The sequence below is a fragment of the Chlamydotis macqueenii genome, chromosome 1, assembly GCF_036417535.1.
Source record: "Chlamydotis macqueenii isolate bChlMac1 chromosome 1, bChlMac1.mat, whole genome shotgun sequence".
NCBI lineage: Eukaryota > Metazoa > Chordata > Aves > Otidiformes > Otididae > Chlamydotis > Chlamydotis macqueenii.
The window spans coordinates 8,586,172-8,608,884 of record NC_141556.1 but is presented as its reverse complement, the minus strand read 5'-3'; the positions used below and the strand labels follow the sequence as shown (position 1 = coordinate 8,608,884).

The window sequence follows — 22,713 nt, the reverse complement described above, 5'->3', positions numbered from 1 at the left end:
TTAGAGCTTGAAGTTCAGCTGAATCCAAATGAGCGTTTTCTGTTGCAGGTGGTGACACAGCCCCTGTGCAGAGAATGTCTTCCATAGTGCTTTTTATAATACCTTAGACATGACACCCACAGTTTTAAATTGGGGAATGGAGAGAAGACATTCCAAGCTGATAGAGATATTTCAGCTCTGGAACCAGTAAGGAACTTAAGCTCCTAATTTCCCTTTGAAAACAAATCAGAGTTTGGAGTGAAGCATTTTCTTTGGTCTGACCTGAGCAGCTGCATTTGCATTACCAGCATCTCCCCCTCCCAAATACTCCCAAAGCATGTGAGTACATCAAAAGTTCCCAAACTCAGTCACACTGGATCACACTGTCCCCAAGGTAAGAGCTGTGCCTTTGAGCCCACTGGATCCCAAGAGGACAGGGAATGTTTTGGTGGAGCTTACCTCTTCAGTATTGTTCATATTTATTGCCAACGATGCAATCTGACAGCATTGTAGGCTCAGAGCATGCTGGACTATATCTACAGAAACATATCCAGTAGATACATGGAAATTATTATTTTCTTTTATTCTATTCTCATTTGACCACATCTGGAATACTATGTCCGGCTTTGAGTTCTCCAGTAAAAGAAAGATTAAATAAATACAGAGATACATACTCTACAAGAAGATATTGAGGGAACTGGATTAGTTTAGCCTGGAGAAGCAAAAATTTGGTGGGAACCCAGTATCAGCTTTTCAGTATGTATGGGCTGGTGTTCAAGAAGACGGAGCTAAGGTTTTACTGAGATACACAGACAAGGATGGAAGAAAATGGCTAAAAAATTTAAAGAAGGGAGGTTCTAATTTGACATGAAATCCACAACCCAGGAACCGAGAGCATGGGGAGGGTGTACAGGCCAGTGTCGGCAGTTGACTAGAGACAGGTACTTCATTTATTCTTTATATGAGGTTTATGCTCACCACTTATCACACACCCACACTCCAGCCCATTCAGAACCAAGGTTTCTTTCCTACATTTCTGAAATGACATTTTCTGCCAAAATTTTGGTGAAATATTTTTAGATTTAAGAAAAAAAAAATCATTTTTAATTGGAGCAAATGCTTTAGCTGTAGTTTGACCCGCAGCTGCCCAAATAGTAACAAAAAGCCCACACTGTAGATTACCATCATTTAGGAACTACATACAACATATTCTGGCAGCAGTGCACATTTCTTCAAAATGAAAGTTCAGGTCCTGTCTTGCTGTAGGAATCTGGATAAGCAACTTATCTTCATGAACAGAAAGACTCCTTCAGGTGACCAAAGGCAGCAACTGAATTTTTGTTAGGACAGATTGCAATTCAGAGAGACAAGGATTTCTCCAGTTTCTCAACAGAGACAAACATCCTTTACCTCAGCCTCATTCTGCTCAGCAGCCTCATTTACTGTCTGATCAAAACAGCCACAGGAGCTCTTGCCTGTCTCAAAGGAGCTCTGTGAAATTAGACTCATTAAGCCATGTTAAGCATGATGAGATTCTCACGTGGTAAAATTTTTAAAGTGCAGAGAGCACCGACATCTAAGAAGGGGCCTCGTTTGTCAAACAAATGTGTGATACACACTTGTGTATTGTATTGAAGAAACCCTATCTGTTCTAACACTCTTGAGGGTTTTTTTTTTCAAGGTGTTTCCTGTGCTCCCCAGCCTTGTACACATGCAAAGAACCCATGTAGCAGCTCTGGGCTGTTAAGAAGTTAAATTTTAACCAATAACATGAGAATAAATCCTGCTTTCAGCAAAGAAAGTCCTACAGAGGACAGGCAAAATGCTTGATGGAATTTGACAAATCCATATATGAGTTTCTGAGACATAGGTGTTACCTACCTGACCCCATCTATCATCAGGATTCTTGAATGGTCAGAAATGCAGAATCACAGAATTATAGAACAGTAGTTTGTTTTGAAAGGGACCTTCAAAGGTCATCTAGTCCAACCCCCTGCAAGGAGCAGGGACGTCTCCAACCAGCTCAGGTTGCTCAGAGCCCCATCCAACCTGGCCTTGAATGTTTGCAGGGACGGAGCATCCACCATCTCTCTGGGCAACCTGTTCCAGTGTTCCACCACCCTCATCATAAAAAAAAATTCTTCTTTTTATCTATATACTCAGAAACCAGATTCACGTGTTTGATAGCTGTGCCTAATTCGCTGCCTCTTGTAAGAAGTTATTAGGAAACCATTTTCAGTGTTATAAACTGCATTGGCAATTTCTCACAAGTATTTGTACTGTCCCTGAGGTACAGAGAAGTACAAGTGACGGATGTGGCTACAATACTGTGAAAGGGATGTCAGTCTCCTCCAGAACTGCTCTGGCCGCTTCATTTGCAGGGTTTGCTGGTGTGGTCTGTCCCTATGGAGGGACACGGATCACACTGGACTGTCTGTCGTGCTCATGTTGGGCAGCTCCTGACGAATCACTCACCATCCTAGCAACTGTGTGAGAGCCAGGTTTGCTTGGGAAGTGGTCACTTTAGCAGAGGACAGTAGCTACACTAATAAACCCAGCAGCATGAGGGCAAATAAAGGTTTCCCTGCACGCTGGAAGCTGACTATATCAACATGCTTTGTTCACAGCAAGCTGTGCCAAGTCACTGTTTTAAGGTTGCAGCAATGGAACATCCAGCCTTATTTTCAAAGGTGCTAAGCATCTGCAAAACCCACTGGTTTTGACAGCCAAAAAAACCCAGGCTACTACTGCTACTTAAGTGCCAACATATGGATTTCAGGCTCTAATTGCGTGCACCATGGCTTGATTAAATTGCTGCCTGGAGCTTTGCCAAAATAGATTATTTCACTCAGCAAAAGCTGGATCTGCACGGCAATTCTGAAGCTGTAGCACACACCTCAGGGCAGCATGGACCTGCGGTGTAGGTATTCCTCTGATGGTTCATCCTCGGTGTACATAACTCTGGTTCACTGTTCTCTATTACACTGAGATATTGCAAAATAGAGATAGCCTTAGATATTAGCTCCTCTCCAAAACCTGGTACCTGCGCTTCTATCCTGTTGCTCATTTCATCTGGATCTGATTTTCACAATCAGATGTTCAGATCAGCATGGAAATGGCTGGGGAAAAAAGGGACCATTCTGAAACTGACTGCATCAGCTAATAGCCTGAGACTTGAGCTCTTTTGAAAAATTAGTCCCTAAAATCAAGACATTATAATATTCCAGAAAATTTCCAATTTCAGAATTTCCAGAAGAGTGTCCTGATCTGAATTAATAACAGACACAACTTCAGTGAGATCCATGATCAGTCATAGCTCTTAGGGACAATTTGATCACTATCCTCTATGATCAATCAAACTTTCTTTTTTTTTTCTAATTTTTGGTCTGTGAAAAACCTACCATCTGGACAGCATTGCAGTGAAGAGTATTATGTCAAACAGCATTGCCACAGGAAAGCATTCTTCTCCCCGTAGCACAGGAAGCAGAATCACAGGCAGTTTGCAGGGACCCTAGCAGTACAGTGACCTTCAAGGCTCAGGGCCCCCCTTGTGAAATGAGAGTGTAGTTCTGGCTCCCTGCATATGGATGTTCCCGCTGCTTAGACTAAAATAAATTTTAAAAAAAATAGAAAAGTTGCTGTATTTTTAGTAGTATCTTCCTGTGAGGTGAAAGCTTGACTACACACTGAATAACACTGCTTTAGCTTGAAAAATGGACTTCTCTTAGACAATTTGTGAGGGGGAAATGCAGAATGATATATGTGCATATGCTTATTATGGTTTAGCTCAAATAAAATTATTCCTGCTAGAATAAACTGAGACAAGAATAGTAATTCCAGCTTACACCGTTCTGCAAGAAGTGTTCCAGAATAGCTACACCAAGGACACTCATATTACCAAATCAAAGTGCTCTTTTTGACTGAGGACACGTGAACCAAACTGTGTGGATATGTGGGTAATCAAACATTACAAAGCCACAGAGGTTTAACAATGCTCAGAGCATCCATTGCACCTCAGTGACAAAATAAGCCTCTGAGTCCACCCCGTTGCTTTAAAGCTGTTAGTTTAAATCACCACAATGGAACTTAAATCTCGTATTTCCAGCATAAGGCAGTTTAATGCATGTTACCACCTAGCAGAGTGGTTACAGATGCATCAGCTGCTTCCTGAGGGACGGTAACTTGTTCAGCCGCAGCACTTCCCAGCCACGTGCCATAGCCAAAACCGCAGGACATTAGCCCAAGCTCCCTGTCAGGATACTCCTTCCAAAGCATAGAAGAGGTTTTATTTTAGTTTAAACTAAAATAAATCACTCCCAGGTGTTTATTTTATGAGGATTTGCTTCAGCTACCCAGCTACAGGCATTCAGAGACCTGAGATGCCAGGGCATCCCACCAGCTCTTCCCTGGTGCCCCAGAAGGACAGGAGGACAGGGGTCTCCTTAAGCCCTCTGTTTCAGCCAGCCCAGGAGATTGTGAAAGGCACTGTGCACATACGGTTAGGCAGTAAAGTGTGGCCCAGACAAGAGATTACACCAGTTTACATGGGGAGACTGAACCACAGAAGGAGACTGGTCCAGTGTCTACATTACAGAAAAGACAGAATCTAAGTCTATAAAATCCCAAGAGATATGTGTTGTCAGGAAGCAACAAAATTCTTTTGGCTTCTTTTTTTACCAGACTGTCTGTTTGCTTCTGACGTCTAAGCCTTCAAAATTTGCCTTGTTCTACAACATTTTTTTTCAAAACAGTCCTTTGCCTTTGAACTCTCACAGACATAGTCTGTGGTCAGAGAAATATTTGGGGAAAATGTGAAAAATCAATTGATTGGTCAATTCTTAATAAGTTTCCCCTAGGAATCTCAAGTACATATTGCTTTTCAAATGGTTTCGTCAGGCTGTACTCCAAGATCAACTTTAAATTTAATTTACTAGACACAACTTCCACGCACTAAGAGCAGAACTCCAAAGTCTTCCTTTTGTCATTTAAGAAGCAATCACAGGAAAAAAATGCCATAACCTCTCTTCATATCTTTCCAGATATAATCAGGAACTACATTTTTATGAGAGTAATGGAGTAGATTTGGGAATATTTAAGCAAAGGACACAGAAAAAAAATGGAAAAGCTGTACGTCAACATGACATTGTGCAGCACATGAGGAGTACTAACATGCAGCCAATATTCCAACTCAGGAGGTCTGTAGCCAGAACAGCTAAGAAAAAACGAGTTTAAAAGAGTAAAAGCAGGAGAGATGAGGGCTCAGAGCTTGAATAAGTGGAGTTGGAAAGATCTATGAAAGGCCTGTACATGTGTATCTGTGATATTTGCATAAAATATAAATTTATATCTTACTAGTGTATTTGATTATCAAATATAATGAATCCTGGCAAAGAAGACTCACATGACGAACAGGAGAGGCATGCAAATCCCCAGACCTTAGTAAGGAGGACAGGCTGAGACTGAAGTATATTGACCATTTGTGTTAAATTCGCTGTTGGTATGAACAGACTTAGTTTAACACAAATAAAGGTTCATTATAGTCCCAGTAGGATGGTGGGAATTAACTCGGCAGCAGAGCTGCTATTCTGCATATGCACAGTGCACTGTTCTCACCAGAAAATGTTATCAACATCCTCTGTCAACACCCATAATGTGCAATTGTCAGAACACCTCTTATTAACAACCATCTTTTACGCCTTTCACTAGATTTTTCTTCTCAGTTTTATAAATATCACTCTTTAAAATCTGTGTTCTCTCTCTTCTCTCTAGGTAGCAAATTTGCTCAGACTCTTCCAGATCCCCCAGATAAGCTATGCCTCCACCAGTGCCAAGTTGAGCGACAAATCCCGCTACGACTATTTCGCACGGACGGTGCCCCCTGATTTCTACCAAGCAAAAGCCATGGCTGAAATCTTACGGTACTTCAACTGGACTTATGTGTCAACAGTTGCTTCGGAAGGAGACTACGGGGAGACAGGGATCGAGGCCTTTGAGCAGGAAGCTCGCCTCCGCAACATCTGCATTGCCACGTCTGAGAAAGTGGGCCGGTCCAACATCAGGAAATCCTATGACGGTGTGATCAGAGAGCTGCTCCAGAAACCCAATGCCAGAGTGGTGGTGCTCTTCATGAGAGGCGATGACTCACGGGAGCTCATTGCAGCTGCCAATCGCTTCAACGTTTCCTTTACCTGGATTGCCAGTGACGGATGGGGAGCACAAGAGAGTATTGTCAAGGGCAATGAGCATATAGCCTCCGGGGCAATAACTTTGGAACTTGCTTCCCATCCAGTTAAAGAGTTTGACAGGTATTTCCAAAGCCTCAGCCCTTACAATAACAGACGCAACCCCTGGTTCAAGGACTTCTGGGAGCAAAAATTCCAGTGTAATCTCCAGAACCGGAAACCACATAAAAAGATCTGTGACAAGCACTTCACCATCAACAGTTCCAACTACGAGCAAGAATCCAAAATCATGTTTGTCGTGAATGCTGTGTATGCGATGGCCCATGCCTTGCATAAAATGCAGCGAACTCTGTGTCCAAACACCACCAAACTCTGTGATGCCATGAAACATCTGGATGGCAGGAAGCTGTACAAAGATTATCTCCTGAAAGTAAACTTTACAGGTAATAACTTCTCTTTCAGTACATAGAGAATGTCACTGTAATTAATGACATGGTCATTGGTCACAGTAAGAGCCAGATGAATTCCCAGTCACGCGTTATCGAAGTTCAGACCAGGGTGGCACCCAGGCAAGGCTACCCCTGTCACAGGAAGGGAGAAAGAAGGAGGACAGGGAGTGTGGCAAGAACCCTAAAAAAACAGCTCGATGCTCCTCCTGTTTTCCAGCAGAAGGAAAAGGTGGAGGTGGCAGCAGCTGGTCTTGGAAATGTTACCCTCCATCCTCTAAACTTCCATGCACCAACTTCAATTTCATTTGCAGCCAGTTTGGCTGTAGCTGGACATGTTTGGAGGCCAACGGTCACTTTACCACCTGCTACACTAGGCAGCCGCCTGTTATGCCTATGCCAAGACTTGGCCTTCTCTTCCTCATTTTGCTATGAATTTACATAATAGCTGGACCATGGTCAGCAGAGGATGTCCTTGCAATACTAAAGCAATAATTCCTGCCACAGAATCAGATCAGTATAAAATATTTAAATATGTTGGATAGTGCTGTTACCTATGTTACAGATCTTTAGGCTTGATGGCAAAGTATAAAAAGCTAGATTAAATGTGTGCAGGAGACTTGTGGAGAAAGAGTGGATGATCTGGCAATGATATGAGCAAACTTCATGGGACTGACTACGCAGCACATGACATCTCTGTGTTTTTACCATCACATATGACTGAGCTTAGGTTTGTTATTAATATTGCACCATAGCAAGGCTAAACAGATCTACAGGGGAAAGAAGTAAAGTGTAGAGCATCATGTATTTTTGTTGTTACATGTCTAACTCTTCTGAAGCATCTAGGCTGAGCTTGCATTTCTATGTATTATTAAAGTTATATTCTCAGCTCTCCAAATTGATAGTAAGGAAACATCATGCTGTGCTTTGTACAAGAACTAGCTCCAAGAGGAACTGAAGGATAAATACGTGTATGATACGTACTCTCAGTCCCAAGAGACCCTCGATAATGGTACAATATTAATAACACTGGAAACTGTGTGAAACTGTCAGACTGGAGCTTGAACTTTTCCCTCCTTCAGCATTCTTCTCAGCATTTGATTCAGACCATCTCTAGGTGCTACTGACTACATCCCTAGAGCTTCTCTCACTCCCCGTGGGGTATGGCTGGTGTAGCCAGGTACTTCACTTTCTTGGGTACATGTAGACATACCTCCCAGTGCACGCTGCAGAGCTCCTTAGGATCCCTGGTCTCCCAGCATCCTGTTAGATGACTTGTTTAGAGCACAGCAGGGCTTCCTGCAGCCCACATGCTTGGATTTCTTTACCATGGAAATCAAGGAGGAGGATGTGACCAGTTATGTCCTATGTCTTAACTCGTGCCCCAGGAGGTGATTCAGGAGGACGCAGGAGTTTGGGCATGTTCTGGTAGTATAGATTTGGACATACAAAAAAAGTAATGCTCTCGGCAAGAGCATTACTGGAAGTTGAGATGGCAGTGGTGGACAGTGTTCTTCTGTTCCTGCCAGGGAGACACTTCAGGACAGTAACAACCTACCTAAATGAGCAGGCAATTCAATAACTTAAACTTCAACTATTTTTAAACTTTTTATGGCACTCCAGGTATTTTTATGGGCTCAAATGCATACGTTTCCAATAGAGTCCAACCTTAGTCTGTCACTAAGCAGTCTTGGTTCCAGTACATGATTTCTACTCATTTTTTCTATCATGTAGAGATTTTTTAAGCATCCAAGCATTTTCCCACTCAGCATTTAGACATAAAGTCGAAAGAACCATAATTTTCTTTGACCAAAACTCCAGGAAAATTTTCATTTAGATACAGCCAGAAAAATTCATTTTCATTTTAACTGAAACATCTTCTGTACTTTTTATGAATAGAAAGAAGGATCTATTCAAGCTGAAAAAAAAAAGTATTCAAAGCCTGTTATTTTACAATTTTGAAATCAGAAAGCTCATTTTTGAATCAGATATTAATTTGTTTTAAAATCAACATGGAAACCTTTGAAACTCTGTCAAGCTTTAGTTTCATTAATTTTCATTTACAATTTAAAACATTAAAAAAACCTGTTGATTTCTTTTCCAATTATTTTGCTCCATATATATTTTTACTAGCTGACAGCATGATTAGCTCATCACCTGGATTTTTGTGATCAGTTCTTCCATTATAATGTGAATTTATGTTTTAATGTCAATGATTTTTGAAAGCAGATTAGTGATTTTTATGTAGTGAGAGAATCAGCAAATCTCCCATGCCTTCTTCCTTTCATAAAGGTGTCAAATTTTAATACATACAAGTCTTGTCATTGATTTCCATGGGACCAAGAATTCACCTTTGCTCTTTTCTGGTTGAAGAAAGTCTCTAGGTGTGTTGTTAATACAATTTCAGGACCATGCAGCACGGTACATTTGATCACTGATGCTCTCATATTTCCAGCTCCAAATGTGAGAACATATCCCCAGTGCAGAGAGAGGATGACATGGAAGCTACCAGCCCATCAGGTGGACTGCAACCAAGTCAGATTGGGAATTTTCTTTCTTCCTTAGCTTAGGTAGCGATCCACACCCACCAAAAGGAGTCAGGAAGAAGTACAACAGCAGTGATAACCATGTTATCGCACACACACAAACAGCTATTTAAGCAACGCCTCGCCTGCTGAAAAGCAAAGGTACAGATAGATGAGCTTGGCATGGATAAACCTGTAGCTTCCCATGAAAAAAAAATCTGACAAATGGCCCTGAATGTATTCTCCCTGCTTCCAGGAACAGGTGATGGTGCATTTCAAACACACCAGTCTGAGTAAATGATAGGGTGCATTTATACGATTGGTGTGGGACTGTGCAATTTTAGACATTTACCCTATGCACTTGAATTAGTTTTGGTTAGTCCCTGATTACAGTTAATGGAGGGGATCAGCACTTACAGACTGCGGTTCAGCCCACGTGAGGTATGATTTGCCCCTACATGCCTTGCTGTTTACTACAGATGGAGCATAGAGCAACTGAGATTTTCGCTTGCCATTTAGCTGAAAGCCTGAAGAGAGACTCTCAGGCACAGCAATAATGGGATCTGTAGGGAAATACTCAGGGAACAGCTAACAGTAGGACTGGAGTAGAGGACTGGTCAGGATTTGTGCACTCATGCTGTCACTGCTACTGACATGCTGTGTGATGGGTATTAGGACGAGAGGTAATGGTTTTAAAATAGAGGGGGGTAGATTTAGATTAGAAATTAGGAAAAAATTTTTTACAATGCGGGTTATAGAACACTGGCACAGGTTGCCCAGAAAGGTGGTGGAGGCCCCATCTCTGGAAGCGTTCAAGGCCAGGCTGGATGAGGCTCTGAGCAACCTGACCTAGTCAGGGATGTCCCTGCTCCTTGCAGGGGGGTTGGACTAGATGACCTTTGAAGGTCCCTTCCAACCCTAACCATTCTATGATTCTATGATTCTATGATTTCATTAGTATCTCTGGAGTCCTACTTATTTCTCCCTTTTCATTACATTGAAATAACTCCACAGAACTGCAGTGTGGCATGAAGGCAGGGTGAGATTTCATTCCTTATTATCTGTGAGATACACCAAGCACATAATTTTCTCGCAAGTCAGTAAGATGTATGTGACAAATGTCATGATATCCTGAACCTCTTCAGTAAGGGCGAAAAGAGACGCCTATGCCCGATTCCCGCTTCCAGCAGCAGGATCTGAGAACGCAAAGCCCATCCCCTAGATAAACACCCTCACTCCATCTCAGTGCTTGTTTGGCCTTTCAAAGATATATAAGCTGGTTCATCTTCTTGATCTTCCCATCCTCTGCACTCCCTCCTGAGGGCACAAGTGCAGCACTTGATGTTCTGAATTGTGATGCTCTTCTGCTGATAAAGAGACGCCAGTTCAAGAGGCTGTTAGCTTGTATTACCAGAAAAACAAAGAAGTGCTAAACAAAAGCAAAAGGCTCCATGGGAGAGAGCACAGAGTAAATTCAACTTCTCGCTGGGACCCAGCCACTGCTCAGTGGATGGCAGCGTGTGGCGGAGACTCTCGGGAGGGCTGTGAATTGGGGATGAGTCTCAGCACGAGGCTGAGCTCCGCATACCCAGAAGCCTCCCTCCCTCTGAGGGACAGAGGGGCCAGAGCAGCAACCAGCTCTGCTGTCTGGTTTAGCTCCTTTAAGCCACCAGGATGGCACAGAAAAGCTGTGTTACTGCCCACAGCGCAATTGCAAGCCTCATAATTTTTGATGTGTGCCAGGGCAGTGAACATTGACATGGGCAGGGTGAAAGAGGTGTCCATCATTTGGGATAAATTGAGAGTCCTGCAGAGTCATACGCCACATGCCACATGTCGCTGCCTTCGAAGCTCAGTGTCCTGCCAGGCTTGCATGGAGCACAGGCGAACAAATGATGCATCTGCTATCACAAGCAGATTACAGATGCAGAAACTCGAAAGGCCAGGTATAACTTTGCAGCATGGAGTACCTGTCAGTAGACATGCAGGCTAAAGCTAGAGCTCACATCCCAGGGTCTGAAACAAGTGGGCCTGCTACTCCATCACCTCACCCAATGTGCTGCTGTTCATCAGGTCAGATGCCCTTCACCTCCAGCACTCAAACAGTCAGCTGTAAGGTTCTCCTGGTCTCCCTTGTGATGCTTTTTTGTAAAATAAACCAGAACATGGCTTTCAGCTGAAGGTAAAACTTTCATGGGCGAAGGCGTCTAATACCTTGTTAATCATAAAAGTTTTAAAAGTGTAATTAATGATGAATTTGCGACCAATATAACCAAGGAAAATGCAGAGTAAATTCCCCAAGATAGTAATTAAAAATATACATGAAAAAGATGTCTAGGATTTACAGGAAAAGTTACTGCCTTTTTCCTGGGACCACAAATGTGTCATAGCATTTAAAACTTTGAAAGCAGCTGAGAGACAATCGCTGAAAGCACGCTTGAAACATGCTCTTTCAGAGCAGAGGAACAGTTGAACCTGCACAGCATTTTGCCATATTTCCCTTTAGAGTTACATTGGTATGTACACACAGAGAGCTGTAGCAAGATTTTGACAGTCTGGTTTTCCTGGTGACCCCTTCTACTTTCTCCTTCCCCCAGCTGCCTCTTTGCAGACCTAGCTGCTGATGGGGATCTGCAGTTCCTTTCCTTTGGGCAAGTTTACCCCTCCAGGAGGTTTCTGGGCAGAAAACTCTGCTAGCTCTTCCTGAAGGTTTTAATATGTGTATATGTTTATATATATATATATACTTGGTTTATATACACGTATATTTTCATATATCATATTTAATTGTGCATAATATGGATTCACAACATATAGAATCATAAAGTTAAAGAATAAATCAGTTTGGAAGAGCCCTTATGAGGTTTCTAATCCAACCCACTGCTGAAAACAAGGTCAGCTGTGTGATCACACCAAGTTGCTCAGGGCTTTACAGATGTAAACTGGCTAAAATTAAAATACTATGGAACCTTTTCATCCTGTGGTGTAGGTCTGCGGAATCACAATGGCAAACAATTTGGTCTGCACTCTGGATGTGTTGTGTGTCACACAGTGCACCATGTAAACTGGATACTTGGGCTGGGAGCAGAGTACAGACTTTGTTATCTCTAGGGCACAACTTCCAAATAAAATTTTCATTAAAACTTCTCTTGCATCAATGGCAGGTCAGTGACCTACTTGTTAATGGTGTCTGTTAGCTAGCCAGAGACTGTCATAAAATGCTGCCTTTTCATAATTTGATTTGGTACTAATTAACAGTAATTAGCCTGCGTGAGCAGGAGCAGAGGTTGAATTGTGTTCTTACCTCTTGAGAGAAGCTCCAGCAGCAGAGCCCAAGGTGTGCTGGACCATTGCTTTCCATCTTACTGGGGGACAAGGTACCTCTGCCTGCTGCCACCACTGCCACCGCTGCCTACTGCCACCACTCTTCTGCCCAGCCTGGGCACTGAGGTCCCATAGACAAAAAGACAGGAAATGCAACATTAGCAGGACACAGGGCAGCAACAACTTTTCTTCATAGTCCTCAGGAAGACTCTGGAAGTATGCTGCCTTGGGCCTTTACCCAGCTGGGTGCCATTCCTGGACAGTCTGCAGAAACCACAGGCCAGCAACGGCCCCAGAATTGTTATAGCAGCATATGTAGGTGAAGATGCTTTGACTACAATAAAATAGCAAATAGCTCTCCATCTCAGTTTCCTCTACTTGAATATTTATACAACCCACCACTTCAGCTGAGCTACAAAAAACTGAACATAAAGTTATATAGCGTGTGCCTTGTGTGTAACTTACAGTCAGCTGTTTTTGTCACATTAATAATGTAGGCTCTAGGCATCTTATAAATCTCTAGATTGCACAGCGCCCGTGCGGGTGTGTAAATGTGGATGAGATCAGACACTCTGTTTTTATGGAGAAGCACATGACTGAAAAACTGAGCAATGATTTTCTTTCAGATCACATATCTGAGAGACAGAAGGCTCGGTAACCTAATTTCTCTAAATCACAGACCTCCATGTTTGCCTGCTGCTTGTTTTATAATAGTTGTTATCTCTTCTTTTGTTTCACTGGCAAATGTCGTGTGAATCCCAGACACAAAAGGTCTGCTCGGAGGAGCAGGAAGAGTCATACAGCTTTTTCATCCCCCAGCTGTGCACACTCACTTTTCCAATACCACTGGTCTTTACAACAAGCGGACAACTGGGACCATGCCATAGGATTATATTCTTATTCTTCAAATAGATTTACCTGTGTGAGATATCCACACATAAGTGAAAAGATGTTAGGTCTTATTCTTTCTCCTTGTGACCTGGAAGGACAAGATATCACATGAGAAAAAAGTTTGCTTCAGAATTCTTACCCCTTACATGGTGATGAAGAAAACTACAGAAAATCAGAAACCCAGATGTCTAATCCCAAAGATAACGAAATGTTATTTTTACCAAACCCCTATTTTTGTTGGCAGCTAATAATCACATTAGAAAGGCAGAACTGAAAGCATAATCTGTAGAAAAGTGTGTTTTCTCTTGAAATAACCTTAATATCAGCACATTCCTGGGAGGCACATTAGCTTCACCCAGTAGAGCACAGGGCAAATATATTCCCAGGCTAAGACTGACTAAATGGGACTGGTACCAAACCAGTGCAGCTGCATTAACGTGACACTGACACTCAGCCCATCCTGGTGCTGCAATCTAGACATGGATCTTGGTATGAGTCCTACATCACCTCTACGCAGCATATTTCAAGGCAAACCTGTCACAAGCTGACTACTGTACTTGCACTTGTTAAACTGCAGCCCAGATGAGCATGAGAATCTGTTTCAGCTTTCTGCAAAGCCTAAACTATTCCCTTCCAGCTTGTCTTGCCCATTTCTGACTCCCAGTGCAGAAAAAAAAAAAAAAAACAGCTCAGTGATACAGTCACATTTCTCTATTTAAAAGGAAGAAAGGAACTCAACTCAACCTCAAAACATCCCTTGTGTGAATTTTTGAACTAACACACATTTTTCCTGAATATTCATAGCCTTTCCCTTTGTGTAAATGGTCTCATGAATCAAAAGTTTCAGAGGAATGACTGAAAGAATTTCCTACCACAAATTTACCTTTCTTATCCATGCAAGCATTAGTAAGCATTTTTTTAGTAAAAAAAAAATTACTCAAGTCAGGAGATCACACCTACCTTCTAGAAGATAATTTAAACAGCAATCACCTCTGCACTTTCATGGAGCAGAAACTCCTTTTATGTATGAGTGCTCTTCACAAACTTACCTTCTACAGAGTTCCCATCAACTGCAAACTGAATGGACCTGGCAGACAAATGTGTTAAAGGGTGACTTTCTTTCACTTCCTCATCTATTAAAGCCACATTTCTAAACACCTCTAAAAGCATCTCAAATGTCTGCTTTGGCATCACTGCAATATTTATGGCTATTTTCTTAGCAGATGCAGAATATAAGGTAAAAAAATATTTCATTGCTGTAATCTGGCTGAATCATTTCCTCTTTTTTCCTTCTTCCTGCCACAAAAGTGTATTTTGTCTGAGGATATAACAAGTGAATACAAATAATAAAATTCTTCAAGGCAGAGGGAACAATACACACATCCAAGCAAAAGGGTATCAGAAGCAGAGAAACTTCTAACAAAAATATCTACAAAATTCTAACTGTAGCATGGCTCAGTCACGGGAGAAAACCTTTGTTTTTCTTTCTCGGCTCTTGCTCCAGCTATGGAGCAGTAAATCAACCACTCAGCTTCTCACTATTGGGATGCAACACAGTTCAGCACTAAGCCAGAAATGACAACATCTCCAAATGCAAGTCCTTTAAACATAAGGCCTGTAAATCATAAAATAATTACCAAGATCATTAAGTTGGTTTGTAGGGTCTCCACATCAAAACCGAGTATCTCCTTAGTGCATAGTAAGGACGGCAGAGAGTCAAAAGCGGTGGTGATGTGAACGGTGGTTGCAAACACCTGGTAAACAAAGCAGAGGTTGTTGCACCTCACAGTCTGAAGGCCTCTGCCCCCTCAGTCTTGCATCCAGTTTTCATATCCTACAATTTTTCTCCTCCTGTTACAAGCCCATCTTTCTACTTGCCAGTATATGAATCATCTCATCTCTCCTAGACTAATGGCACATATATATCTAGCACTTTTCCTACAGAATAAATTCAAGAGTACTTCTGAAGGCTGAGAGATATTCACTTTCTAAATGTCTATGTGCAATTGCTCCTCAACTCAGTATGGGTTTCATGCAGTACATTTTTCTATTTGCTGCTATACACAGATTTCAGACACTTTGATGGACAACAGAATAACCTAATGCAGCAATTCCTTTGGACGTATGAAATATTTACCACTTCTGCAGCTGAAATATGAGGCTCAACTAAGAAAATACCATAGTTTTAGCCAGGGAAGAAATTGCACCATGCTCAGTGGAAACAGAGAAACTATTAGTGTGAGAAAGCTGAGCGAAGAGCGGCCTCGAACAAACTCCTCATGCAGAATGTACATGCCACAGAAATCCCGTGTAACTCTGCAGTTGAGAGCATAGGGACTTTGAGGATGGACTGTGATTTGCAATGGCTGCATCTAATATCACTTTGACTCCATGACTCAGTATCAACCACACTGTGGTTCGGGAAGTTTGGGTCAGAAAACACTCACATATAGGCATGCGCACACTCACAAGAGCACTCATTGTTCTTTAAAATTAAAATTTACTTAACCCAATTCTACAGTAAAAGATCATAGAATCATAGAATGGTTGGGGTTGGAAGGGACCTTCAAAGGTCATCCAGTCCAACCCACCTGCAAGGAGCAGGGACATCCCCGACTAGATCAGGTTGCTCAGAGCCTCATCCAACCTGGCCTTGAATGTTTGCAGGGATGGGGCATCCACCACCTCTCTGGACAACCTGGGACAGTGTTCTACAATTCGCATTGTAAAAAACTTTTTCCTAGTATCTAATCTAAATCTACCTCCCTCTATTTTAAAACCATTACTCCTCGTCCTATCGCAACAGGCCCTACTGAACAGCCTCTCCCCATCTTTCTTGTAGGCCCCCTTGAGGTACTGGAAGACCGTTATAAGGTCTCACTGGAGACTCCTCTTCTCCAGGCTGAACAGCCCCAACTCTCTTAGCCTGTCAAGCTGAGAGATAAGATAATACTTGATGTTTGATTGTTGATCTTGAACTGGCAAAAAGTGAGCAGTAAATCAAAAAGCAACAATCTTTTTCTACTGAAGAGAAGGAAGAACCTCCTGGTGTTTAGGTAGCAGCACTGAGGAGTTGCAGCATCCACAACCAGAGGACAGTCCCAGGGTGACTTCTTCTCACAGTTTTCCCTTTGTTCCTGCTCTTGCAGAGGCCATTACTGGGCTTGTGGCTTCCTATGTCTTTTGTCTTTTCACTGCACACAGAATGTTTTGCACATACTGTAGATATGTTCTTCTTTGTATTGATTGTGCCCTAAAAACAATGCCCCCTTTTTGCCAAGGTTGAATTTCTTTAGCGATCAGTAGCTGACTGCTTGTGTGTAGCTCTGGAGCCTCAAGCATCTTCCCATGCTCCTGCTACTGAACTCTCCTGCTCTCTTCCTGTGCGAACACTTTCTCTGTGGCTCTTAATATTTTACTGTAGGTCTTAAATTTGCTACAAAACACTAGAACATGCCTGATCATATGCAGAAGTGTATGGTGTGGGTTTGCTGGACTCTTCTAGTCCAAGCAGCAATGACATAGTTACCAGTAACAGCAGAAGGTTTTGCTCTTGAGGTGCCTTCCAAGTCTATTCCTTTGACATAAATAACTATACATCATATGCCCCTGTAAATAACTTTTACCTATAATTTCTCTGTTTTACATGGTATTTATCTATGACTCCGATGGATGGAGCAGCTGATCACTCCGAGATCTTGATGCCACCTTGGTAGCAGAGATTGGCCTGATGTGCCAGGACAGATCTCCACCAGACAGTGGCAAATAAGCCACTGTATGAACCTGCTATTGGGAATTGACAAAAATGTGTTGGGAAAGTTTGTTAAACTCCCTCTATTACATTTGCACATCCATCTATTTTGAATAAATAACTAATGGCTAGTTTATGGTCCAGTAACTGAAAGAATAAAAAGTCTATCTTTAAAGGCTCTTTAGAAAAGAAAATATCTCAAGTCAGATGAAGGTTTGAGGCAGTGCTGTTAATGTCCTTTCTAGATCTCTGGAATGCTTTATCAGTCTAAGTCTATCAATGTGTCTCTGCTTCCACCATTAAACAGGTAAATAAATCAACATTTTCTTTTTATATTTTCCTCTGAGGTCCAGTGATTGCTGGTGGTGTTGCTGAACTGATTCAGTAGAGCAAAACATTAGCAAAAACGATTCTGTGCTCTCAGCTTTATCTTTTCTTCCTGAGAGCAGAAGAATTTGCAAGTATTAATAGGACATGTAGCTTTCATGTTGTAGAATAACACACGCCAATGAGCACTGATGATGTTGAGAGAGGCAAAATGCTACCTTTGCAGCTGGTGTGTGATGTGCATGAATAACCTTAAAAGTTAGGAGTTCTTATCCTTTGTCTCACTATCTTTTTACTGAAATTCATTGTTGCGACTTTCACGTCTCAGTTGGCTGACTCAGCATTTGGTCATTCGTGAGATATACTCTACTGAACACTCACTTAACCTGTCATTTTAGTAGATGTGCATTTCTAGCCATCGTATTGTTATATGTAAATGAGTAAAAAGAAAATCCAGACTCAAACCTTTACGAAGGGAGATGAGTCACATCTGATGTGGTGAGCCTTACTAAAACTAAAAGTTTGATGATTTCTTCACCAGTGGCCAAAATTCAAGCCAGCCAGCTTTCATATCTTCTTTGACACAACTCTCTTTGTAGTCTAACACCTGGAGAACTATCAACGGAGGATGCTACCCACTTCCTGACAACAATTCAGTTTAGCCCGATTGTACCTTTGGAGGTGTCTTTCTTTCCATTGACTATGGGAGTTCTGTAACACTCCCAAGACAGATACTCTAATTAAGTTTAAGTTAAAGAAATATAGGCTACTTTTTCATGCACATATTATATTCTCAGAGAAAACTAATCCACTCCAGAATCTTACACCATAAGATGTGTGAAACATTTACATTTCCAGCTGAATTCTAAGTCGTCTTTGCCTTTCACCAACACTATGTCAGATGTGCCAAACAGTATAACTGAGCTGCCCAATATGTCTGAACATAAAGGTTCCTCTGTGTGTTTCACCGTGGCATTGTTTCTTTATTCCAGCTCTGAAGCATCCTACAACTCCTTTTATTTTCCACAAAAGGTTCAATAAATTTAAGCTTCAGGTTTTTTTTTCAAAAAGATGCTCTCCTTAAAATTCACTACTTATGGTTTTATGTTCCTACTGGAAATACAATTTCATTTTGCAAATTACCTCATTATTAGCAATTTGTAGGGTGATTGCTCAGTGTTCTCAGTAGTTTCTTAACAAAAATAATAGCATAGACTCATAAGATTTGTAGGAAGAGGCAATATATTTATTAGACTGCCCACATATCTGGAAAAAACAGAAGAGCTTTTGGCATAACATCTCTTTGCTGTATCTTGCCTTGCATTTTGATCAGACCTTGTGTTTCTAAACCACGTACTTTTAAAGAAGCGAACAAAAAGCTCTCAACAATCACTCTGCAAATGGATAGTAATGAGGCTGTTCGCAAAGTGAAACTGTGTTTCCAGGAGGAAATAAAACCTGATACACTGAACTCTAAGCAGAGCTGTTCCTTCAAAATTATTGAAGATCAAATTTATTGAGCTGCTTTTCTGATGACCTAATGAAGTGACCTTGTGCCTGAAAGCTTGTGCACTTCTTCCATCTATAGACTAGTCTAACAAAAATACTGCCTTTCTTACGGGCTTGAAATTTCTTGAATCTTAGACCAGCACAGCTACAGTATTACTACTACTAAACAGTAGTATTGCATTTTAAGTTATTAAATCTATGTCAGCCCACCTGATTTGGGAGTGTCTTCATATCAAGTCAATTAGGAAATAACAGCCAGAGGGTCTATTTCATGGTTCATTTGGTTCTGATCTCTAAGGGCAAACTATCTAACTAAATTATTCAGAGCACTGTCTGGAAACACCTCTCTAATCTTCAAGTCCCCACAGAGGAGAGAATGTTTTAACCAACTTCCTTTAATATCTTAATAACTGAATCTATTCATACTTCCTTGAGGCTGATAAAGGACAAAAAAAAATATTATTAGGTATTCAACACTTACTTAACCATCAGCTACTATATGCAGTCTTGGGGGTGGAATAAGCACATCATGAATGGTGCCTCCAAAAAGAGAAGATTCATGCCCCTGTGATGTAACTGAGTCCCTAAGTCTAAAAGTGAATTTTAGCAAAATTAAAACACAGCTTCAACCTCTTTCAGCTGCACCTCAGATGTATTGAGAAGAGAGGAGTAAGGCATGGCATCAGTTCCCAGTGCTGAGGTTAAATGAGACTGTCCCTTACCCAGAAGTCCAAATCGGACACAGTTAACTCATAACCTCAGGACTGGCAGAAAGTCCCAACTGAAATCTCAAGCTTTGAAAACAGTTTTAGTGTTCAGCAACGTGCAGACAGATCAGCAGCTAACATTTTTTCTCAGACAAGAACATTACAAGAAATACCGAAGACCAGTCCAGAACTTACAGTTCCAGTTCCCGAGCTTTTGTGTTGTCACCCTAACAGTGTCCATAATTCTTCATAATGGGATTGGGTTCCCCTTGCTTCTGTTTACATAATAACTAGTTGGCCTGAGGGAGGAGTTACGCAGCTTAAAGTCATGGTTTAATTTCCTTTGTAATTGCAAGTTGATTGCTAGTATAAATTACCATGCACACATTTTGGCCCTTTGCCAGCCATTTCCTAAAGTGGATAATCTTAAATTAAAAGAGCGGTACAAATTGAAAGGCATTGTTATGTTGGAATCTTACAAATCATTCATATCCATTATCAACCTAGTAGACTCATTTAAAAAAAAAGAAAAACACCTTAGATGCTTTTCCATGAATGCTTGATTTATTTTAAAATTTGACTAATGCAACTGTAACCAAAAAACTTCAAGAAATTTTCTTAATTTCAAGGGATAGGGTTTGCATTTTAAGGAGAAATAAAATGACTGTAAGACATCTACAAGCTTTCTGCCTTCCATGTCTCAAACTCTGAATCCTTTAAGGAATCTTTTTAATTCCTTAAATTTTCTTTTAAAAAAGAGTGATTTCATAACTTCAGAATTTCCTAATTTTCATCATTTCCTTTTCCCAGTTCTAAAGACCATATATAGCCACAAGGGCCACACAAGCAAGACAACAACACACACGCGAAAATGCAAAACTCAAGGCATTTGACAGGAAAGGTAACAAGGGAGTTCTGCGTTCATCCAGGCTGAGGGGAATGACAAGCTGAATTAATCCCTCTACTCTTTTGGACCCTTCTTGGTTTATTTTTCTAGTGTCCACATTACTTTTCTCCTGGGCTGTTCTCTCTGATGGCCTCCACAGCAGTCACAGCAGCCTGTGCAGACACCTTGCAAGAGCCACCGCTTCACAAGTACATCGCGGAGAGCTTGTACAAGTTGCTATCACTTGGCGCTCCAGCTGTGAGCCTTTCTGTTCCAAATATTGGTGTTATTCATCTCACCTAACTTCAGATACATGTATTGTAGATGTGTTTTAGCTAGTCACTCTCATCGTGGTCAGCAGAAAAAAAAAAAAAAAAAAACCAGGTACAGTTCAGCTGAGCTGTCCTAGATAACTGCTCTAAGGTGAACCCAAGAAATACCCCTTCTCTTTTGTAGGACAGAAGCTCGGGAGAACTAACTCATATGGAGATCGCCGTGTGATAGATCTTTGCAACTAGATCTAGGGAAATATTTCTGTCTTTAACTACTGTGAATGCTGTGAGGGTCTATGACATGTGCTAAAATTCCCTACAACAAGTGAGTTTTTAACCTGAGAGAGAAACCACAAAGCTGAAGGAAAAATGTGTAGACATAGATAGGAAAATTACATTTGTAGAAGACTAATCAGATTCATTCATTTCTTGAATGAGAAGCAATACTGCATATGACCCAAACACATCCAGAAACAATGGTGCAGAGGTTAAAAGTGACTACTTGTCTCTATGAAAACTGATGTTTTAAGCCCATTCATTATTTATTAATTGTGGAGAGGTACAATTTAGCAACACTTCACTTTGAGCATTCCCTATCTTAACTTTTAAATTGTGAAATTTCAAGGGCCCTTCTGGAATCAGGTGTGAAACCAGTTGTATTATGCTGAGATAGAAACAAGAGCGGGGTGCATCAGGTCTCTATTACTCAGTCTGAATGTTCAGCCAAGCAGAAATAAGTTGCTTTGACCTCAACAAACCATATCTAGCTAAAAATAAAAGAAAATTAAGATATATGCATTCTTGAGGTCTTTTGTGATGATTTTTAAGATAAGGCATCACAAACGCAGATAAGTCTGTTGGAAAAACACACCATATCCTGTTGTTGTTTTATTATTAAGGCTCTTCCTTACAGTGTTTTAATAAGGCATTGCCCAGGATATGTAACAGGAAGGAGTAGGGCACATTAAAAAAAATATATTTTTTTCCATTACATAAACAAATGCCTTGTTTTTCTGTCTTAAATCAGGAGTTGGGAGTTTTTGCAGCACCATCTAGTGAGACTAAAGAGGTTTTACTCAACTTCACAGAAGCTCCACCTTGTTCCCTCTTTACATTTGCATTTCTTTTTAATCATTATCTCCCTATAGTCTATTGGCTGAAAGTGTTTGGGGCCACCAAGCTGTTGAAGAAGGTGCCTCTGGTGCACACAATAGTCCTTTTTACATTTCTTTCTGAACCACATGAAATCCTACAGCTTTGCAAACTGCTAAGCTGAAAAATTGCAGAGCTTTCATCAAGCCTTTTTGTTAACGAATTGCCTCCTAGCAAGAGCTGTGCCTCTGATCTGTACCTTGTTTTGAAAGAAAACACTCTGCAAGCAAAGAACAGATGTGTGTTTTATTGGATATGAAGGATGTTCTCAGATGTAAACATACCTGTCATCATTCCTACCCAGAAGTGTTGCAGATGATATTTTCTATAAGATGATATTTTCTATTTTCTATACACTCAGGTCTGTGCCATACATGCAAAACACATGCAGATACATGTATGCAAAAATATCCTTCCTGGCCCAAAGATGTTGCTGGCAAACGAAACTCAGTTTGATTCCAAGCCAGTTAAGATGACGCTCATCTTTTCCTAGGCTGCCCTGTCTCTTAAAAGTTGCCCTGTCCCTAATTAGGATTAAAACTGCTTTGTTTTCTTCATCTACTCATCACTGGTTAAAAGAACCTGGAGTTCTTCACTCAATTGAGCCAATGTGAAGAATGAGAAGCATTTCAAAAAAGATTTCCCATACCACCACTTAAAGTAATGTTTTTGACCAATAAGAAAATAAATTCTTTCTGAACAATTTCGTGTCACTAAGAGCTGTACATCACTGACACCTAAAATAATAAAGATTTCCAAATG

At 41.1% G+C, this 22,713-nt stretch overlaps 1 protein-coding gene across 5 annotated transcripts in view; it reads left to right on the top strand.

Moving 5' to 3' along the window:
• GRM3 (glutamate metabotropic receptor 3) overlaps positions 1 to 22,713 on the top strand; it is a 109,821-nt gene that overhangs the window by 68,947 nt on the left and 18,161 nt on the right. For all 5 annotated transcript variants that reach the window (XM_086745483.1, XM_086745488.1, XM_086745495.1 and 2 more), the window contains one exon: positions 5,749 to 6,604. In XM_086745483.1, the coding sequence (XP_086601609.1) occupies positions 5,749 to 6,604 (856 nt within the window). The remainder of the gene's footprint in view (positions 1 to 5,748; positions 6,605 to 22,713) is intronic.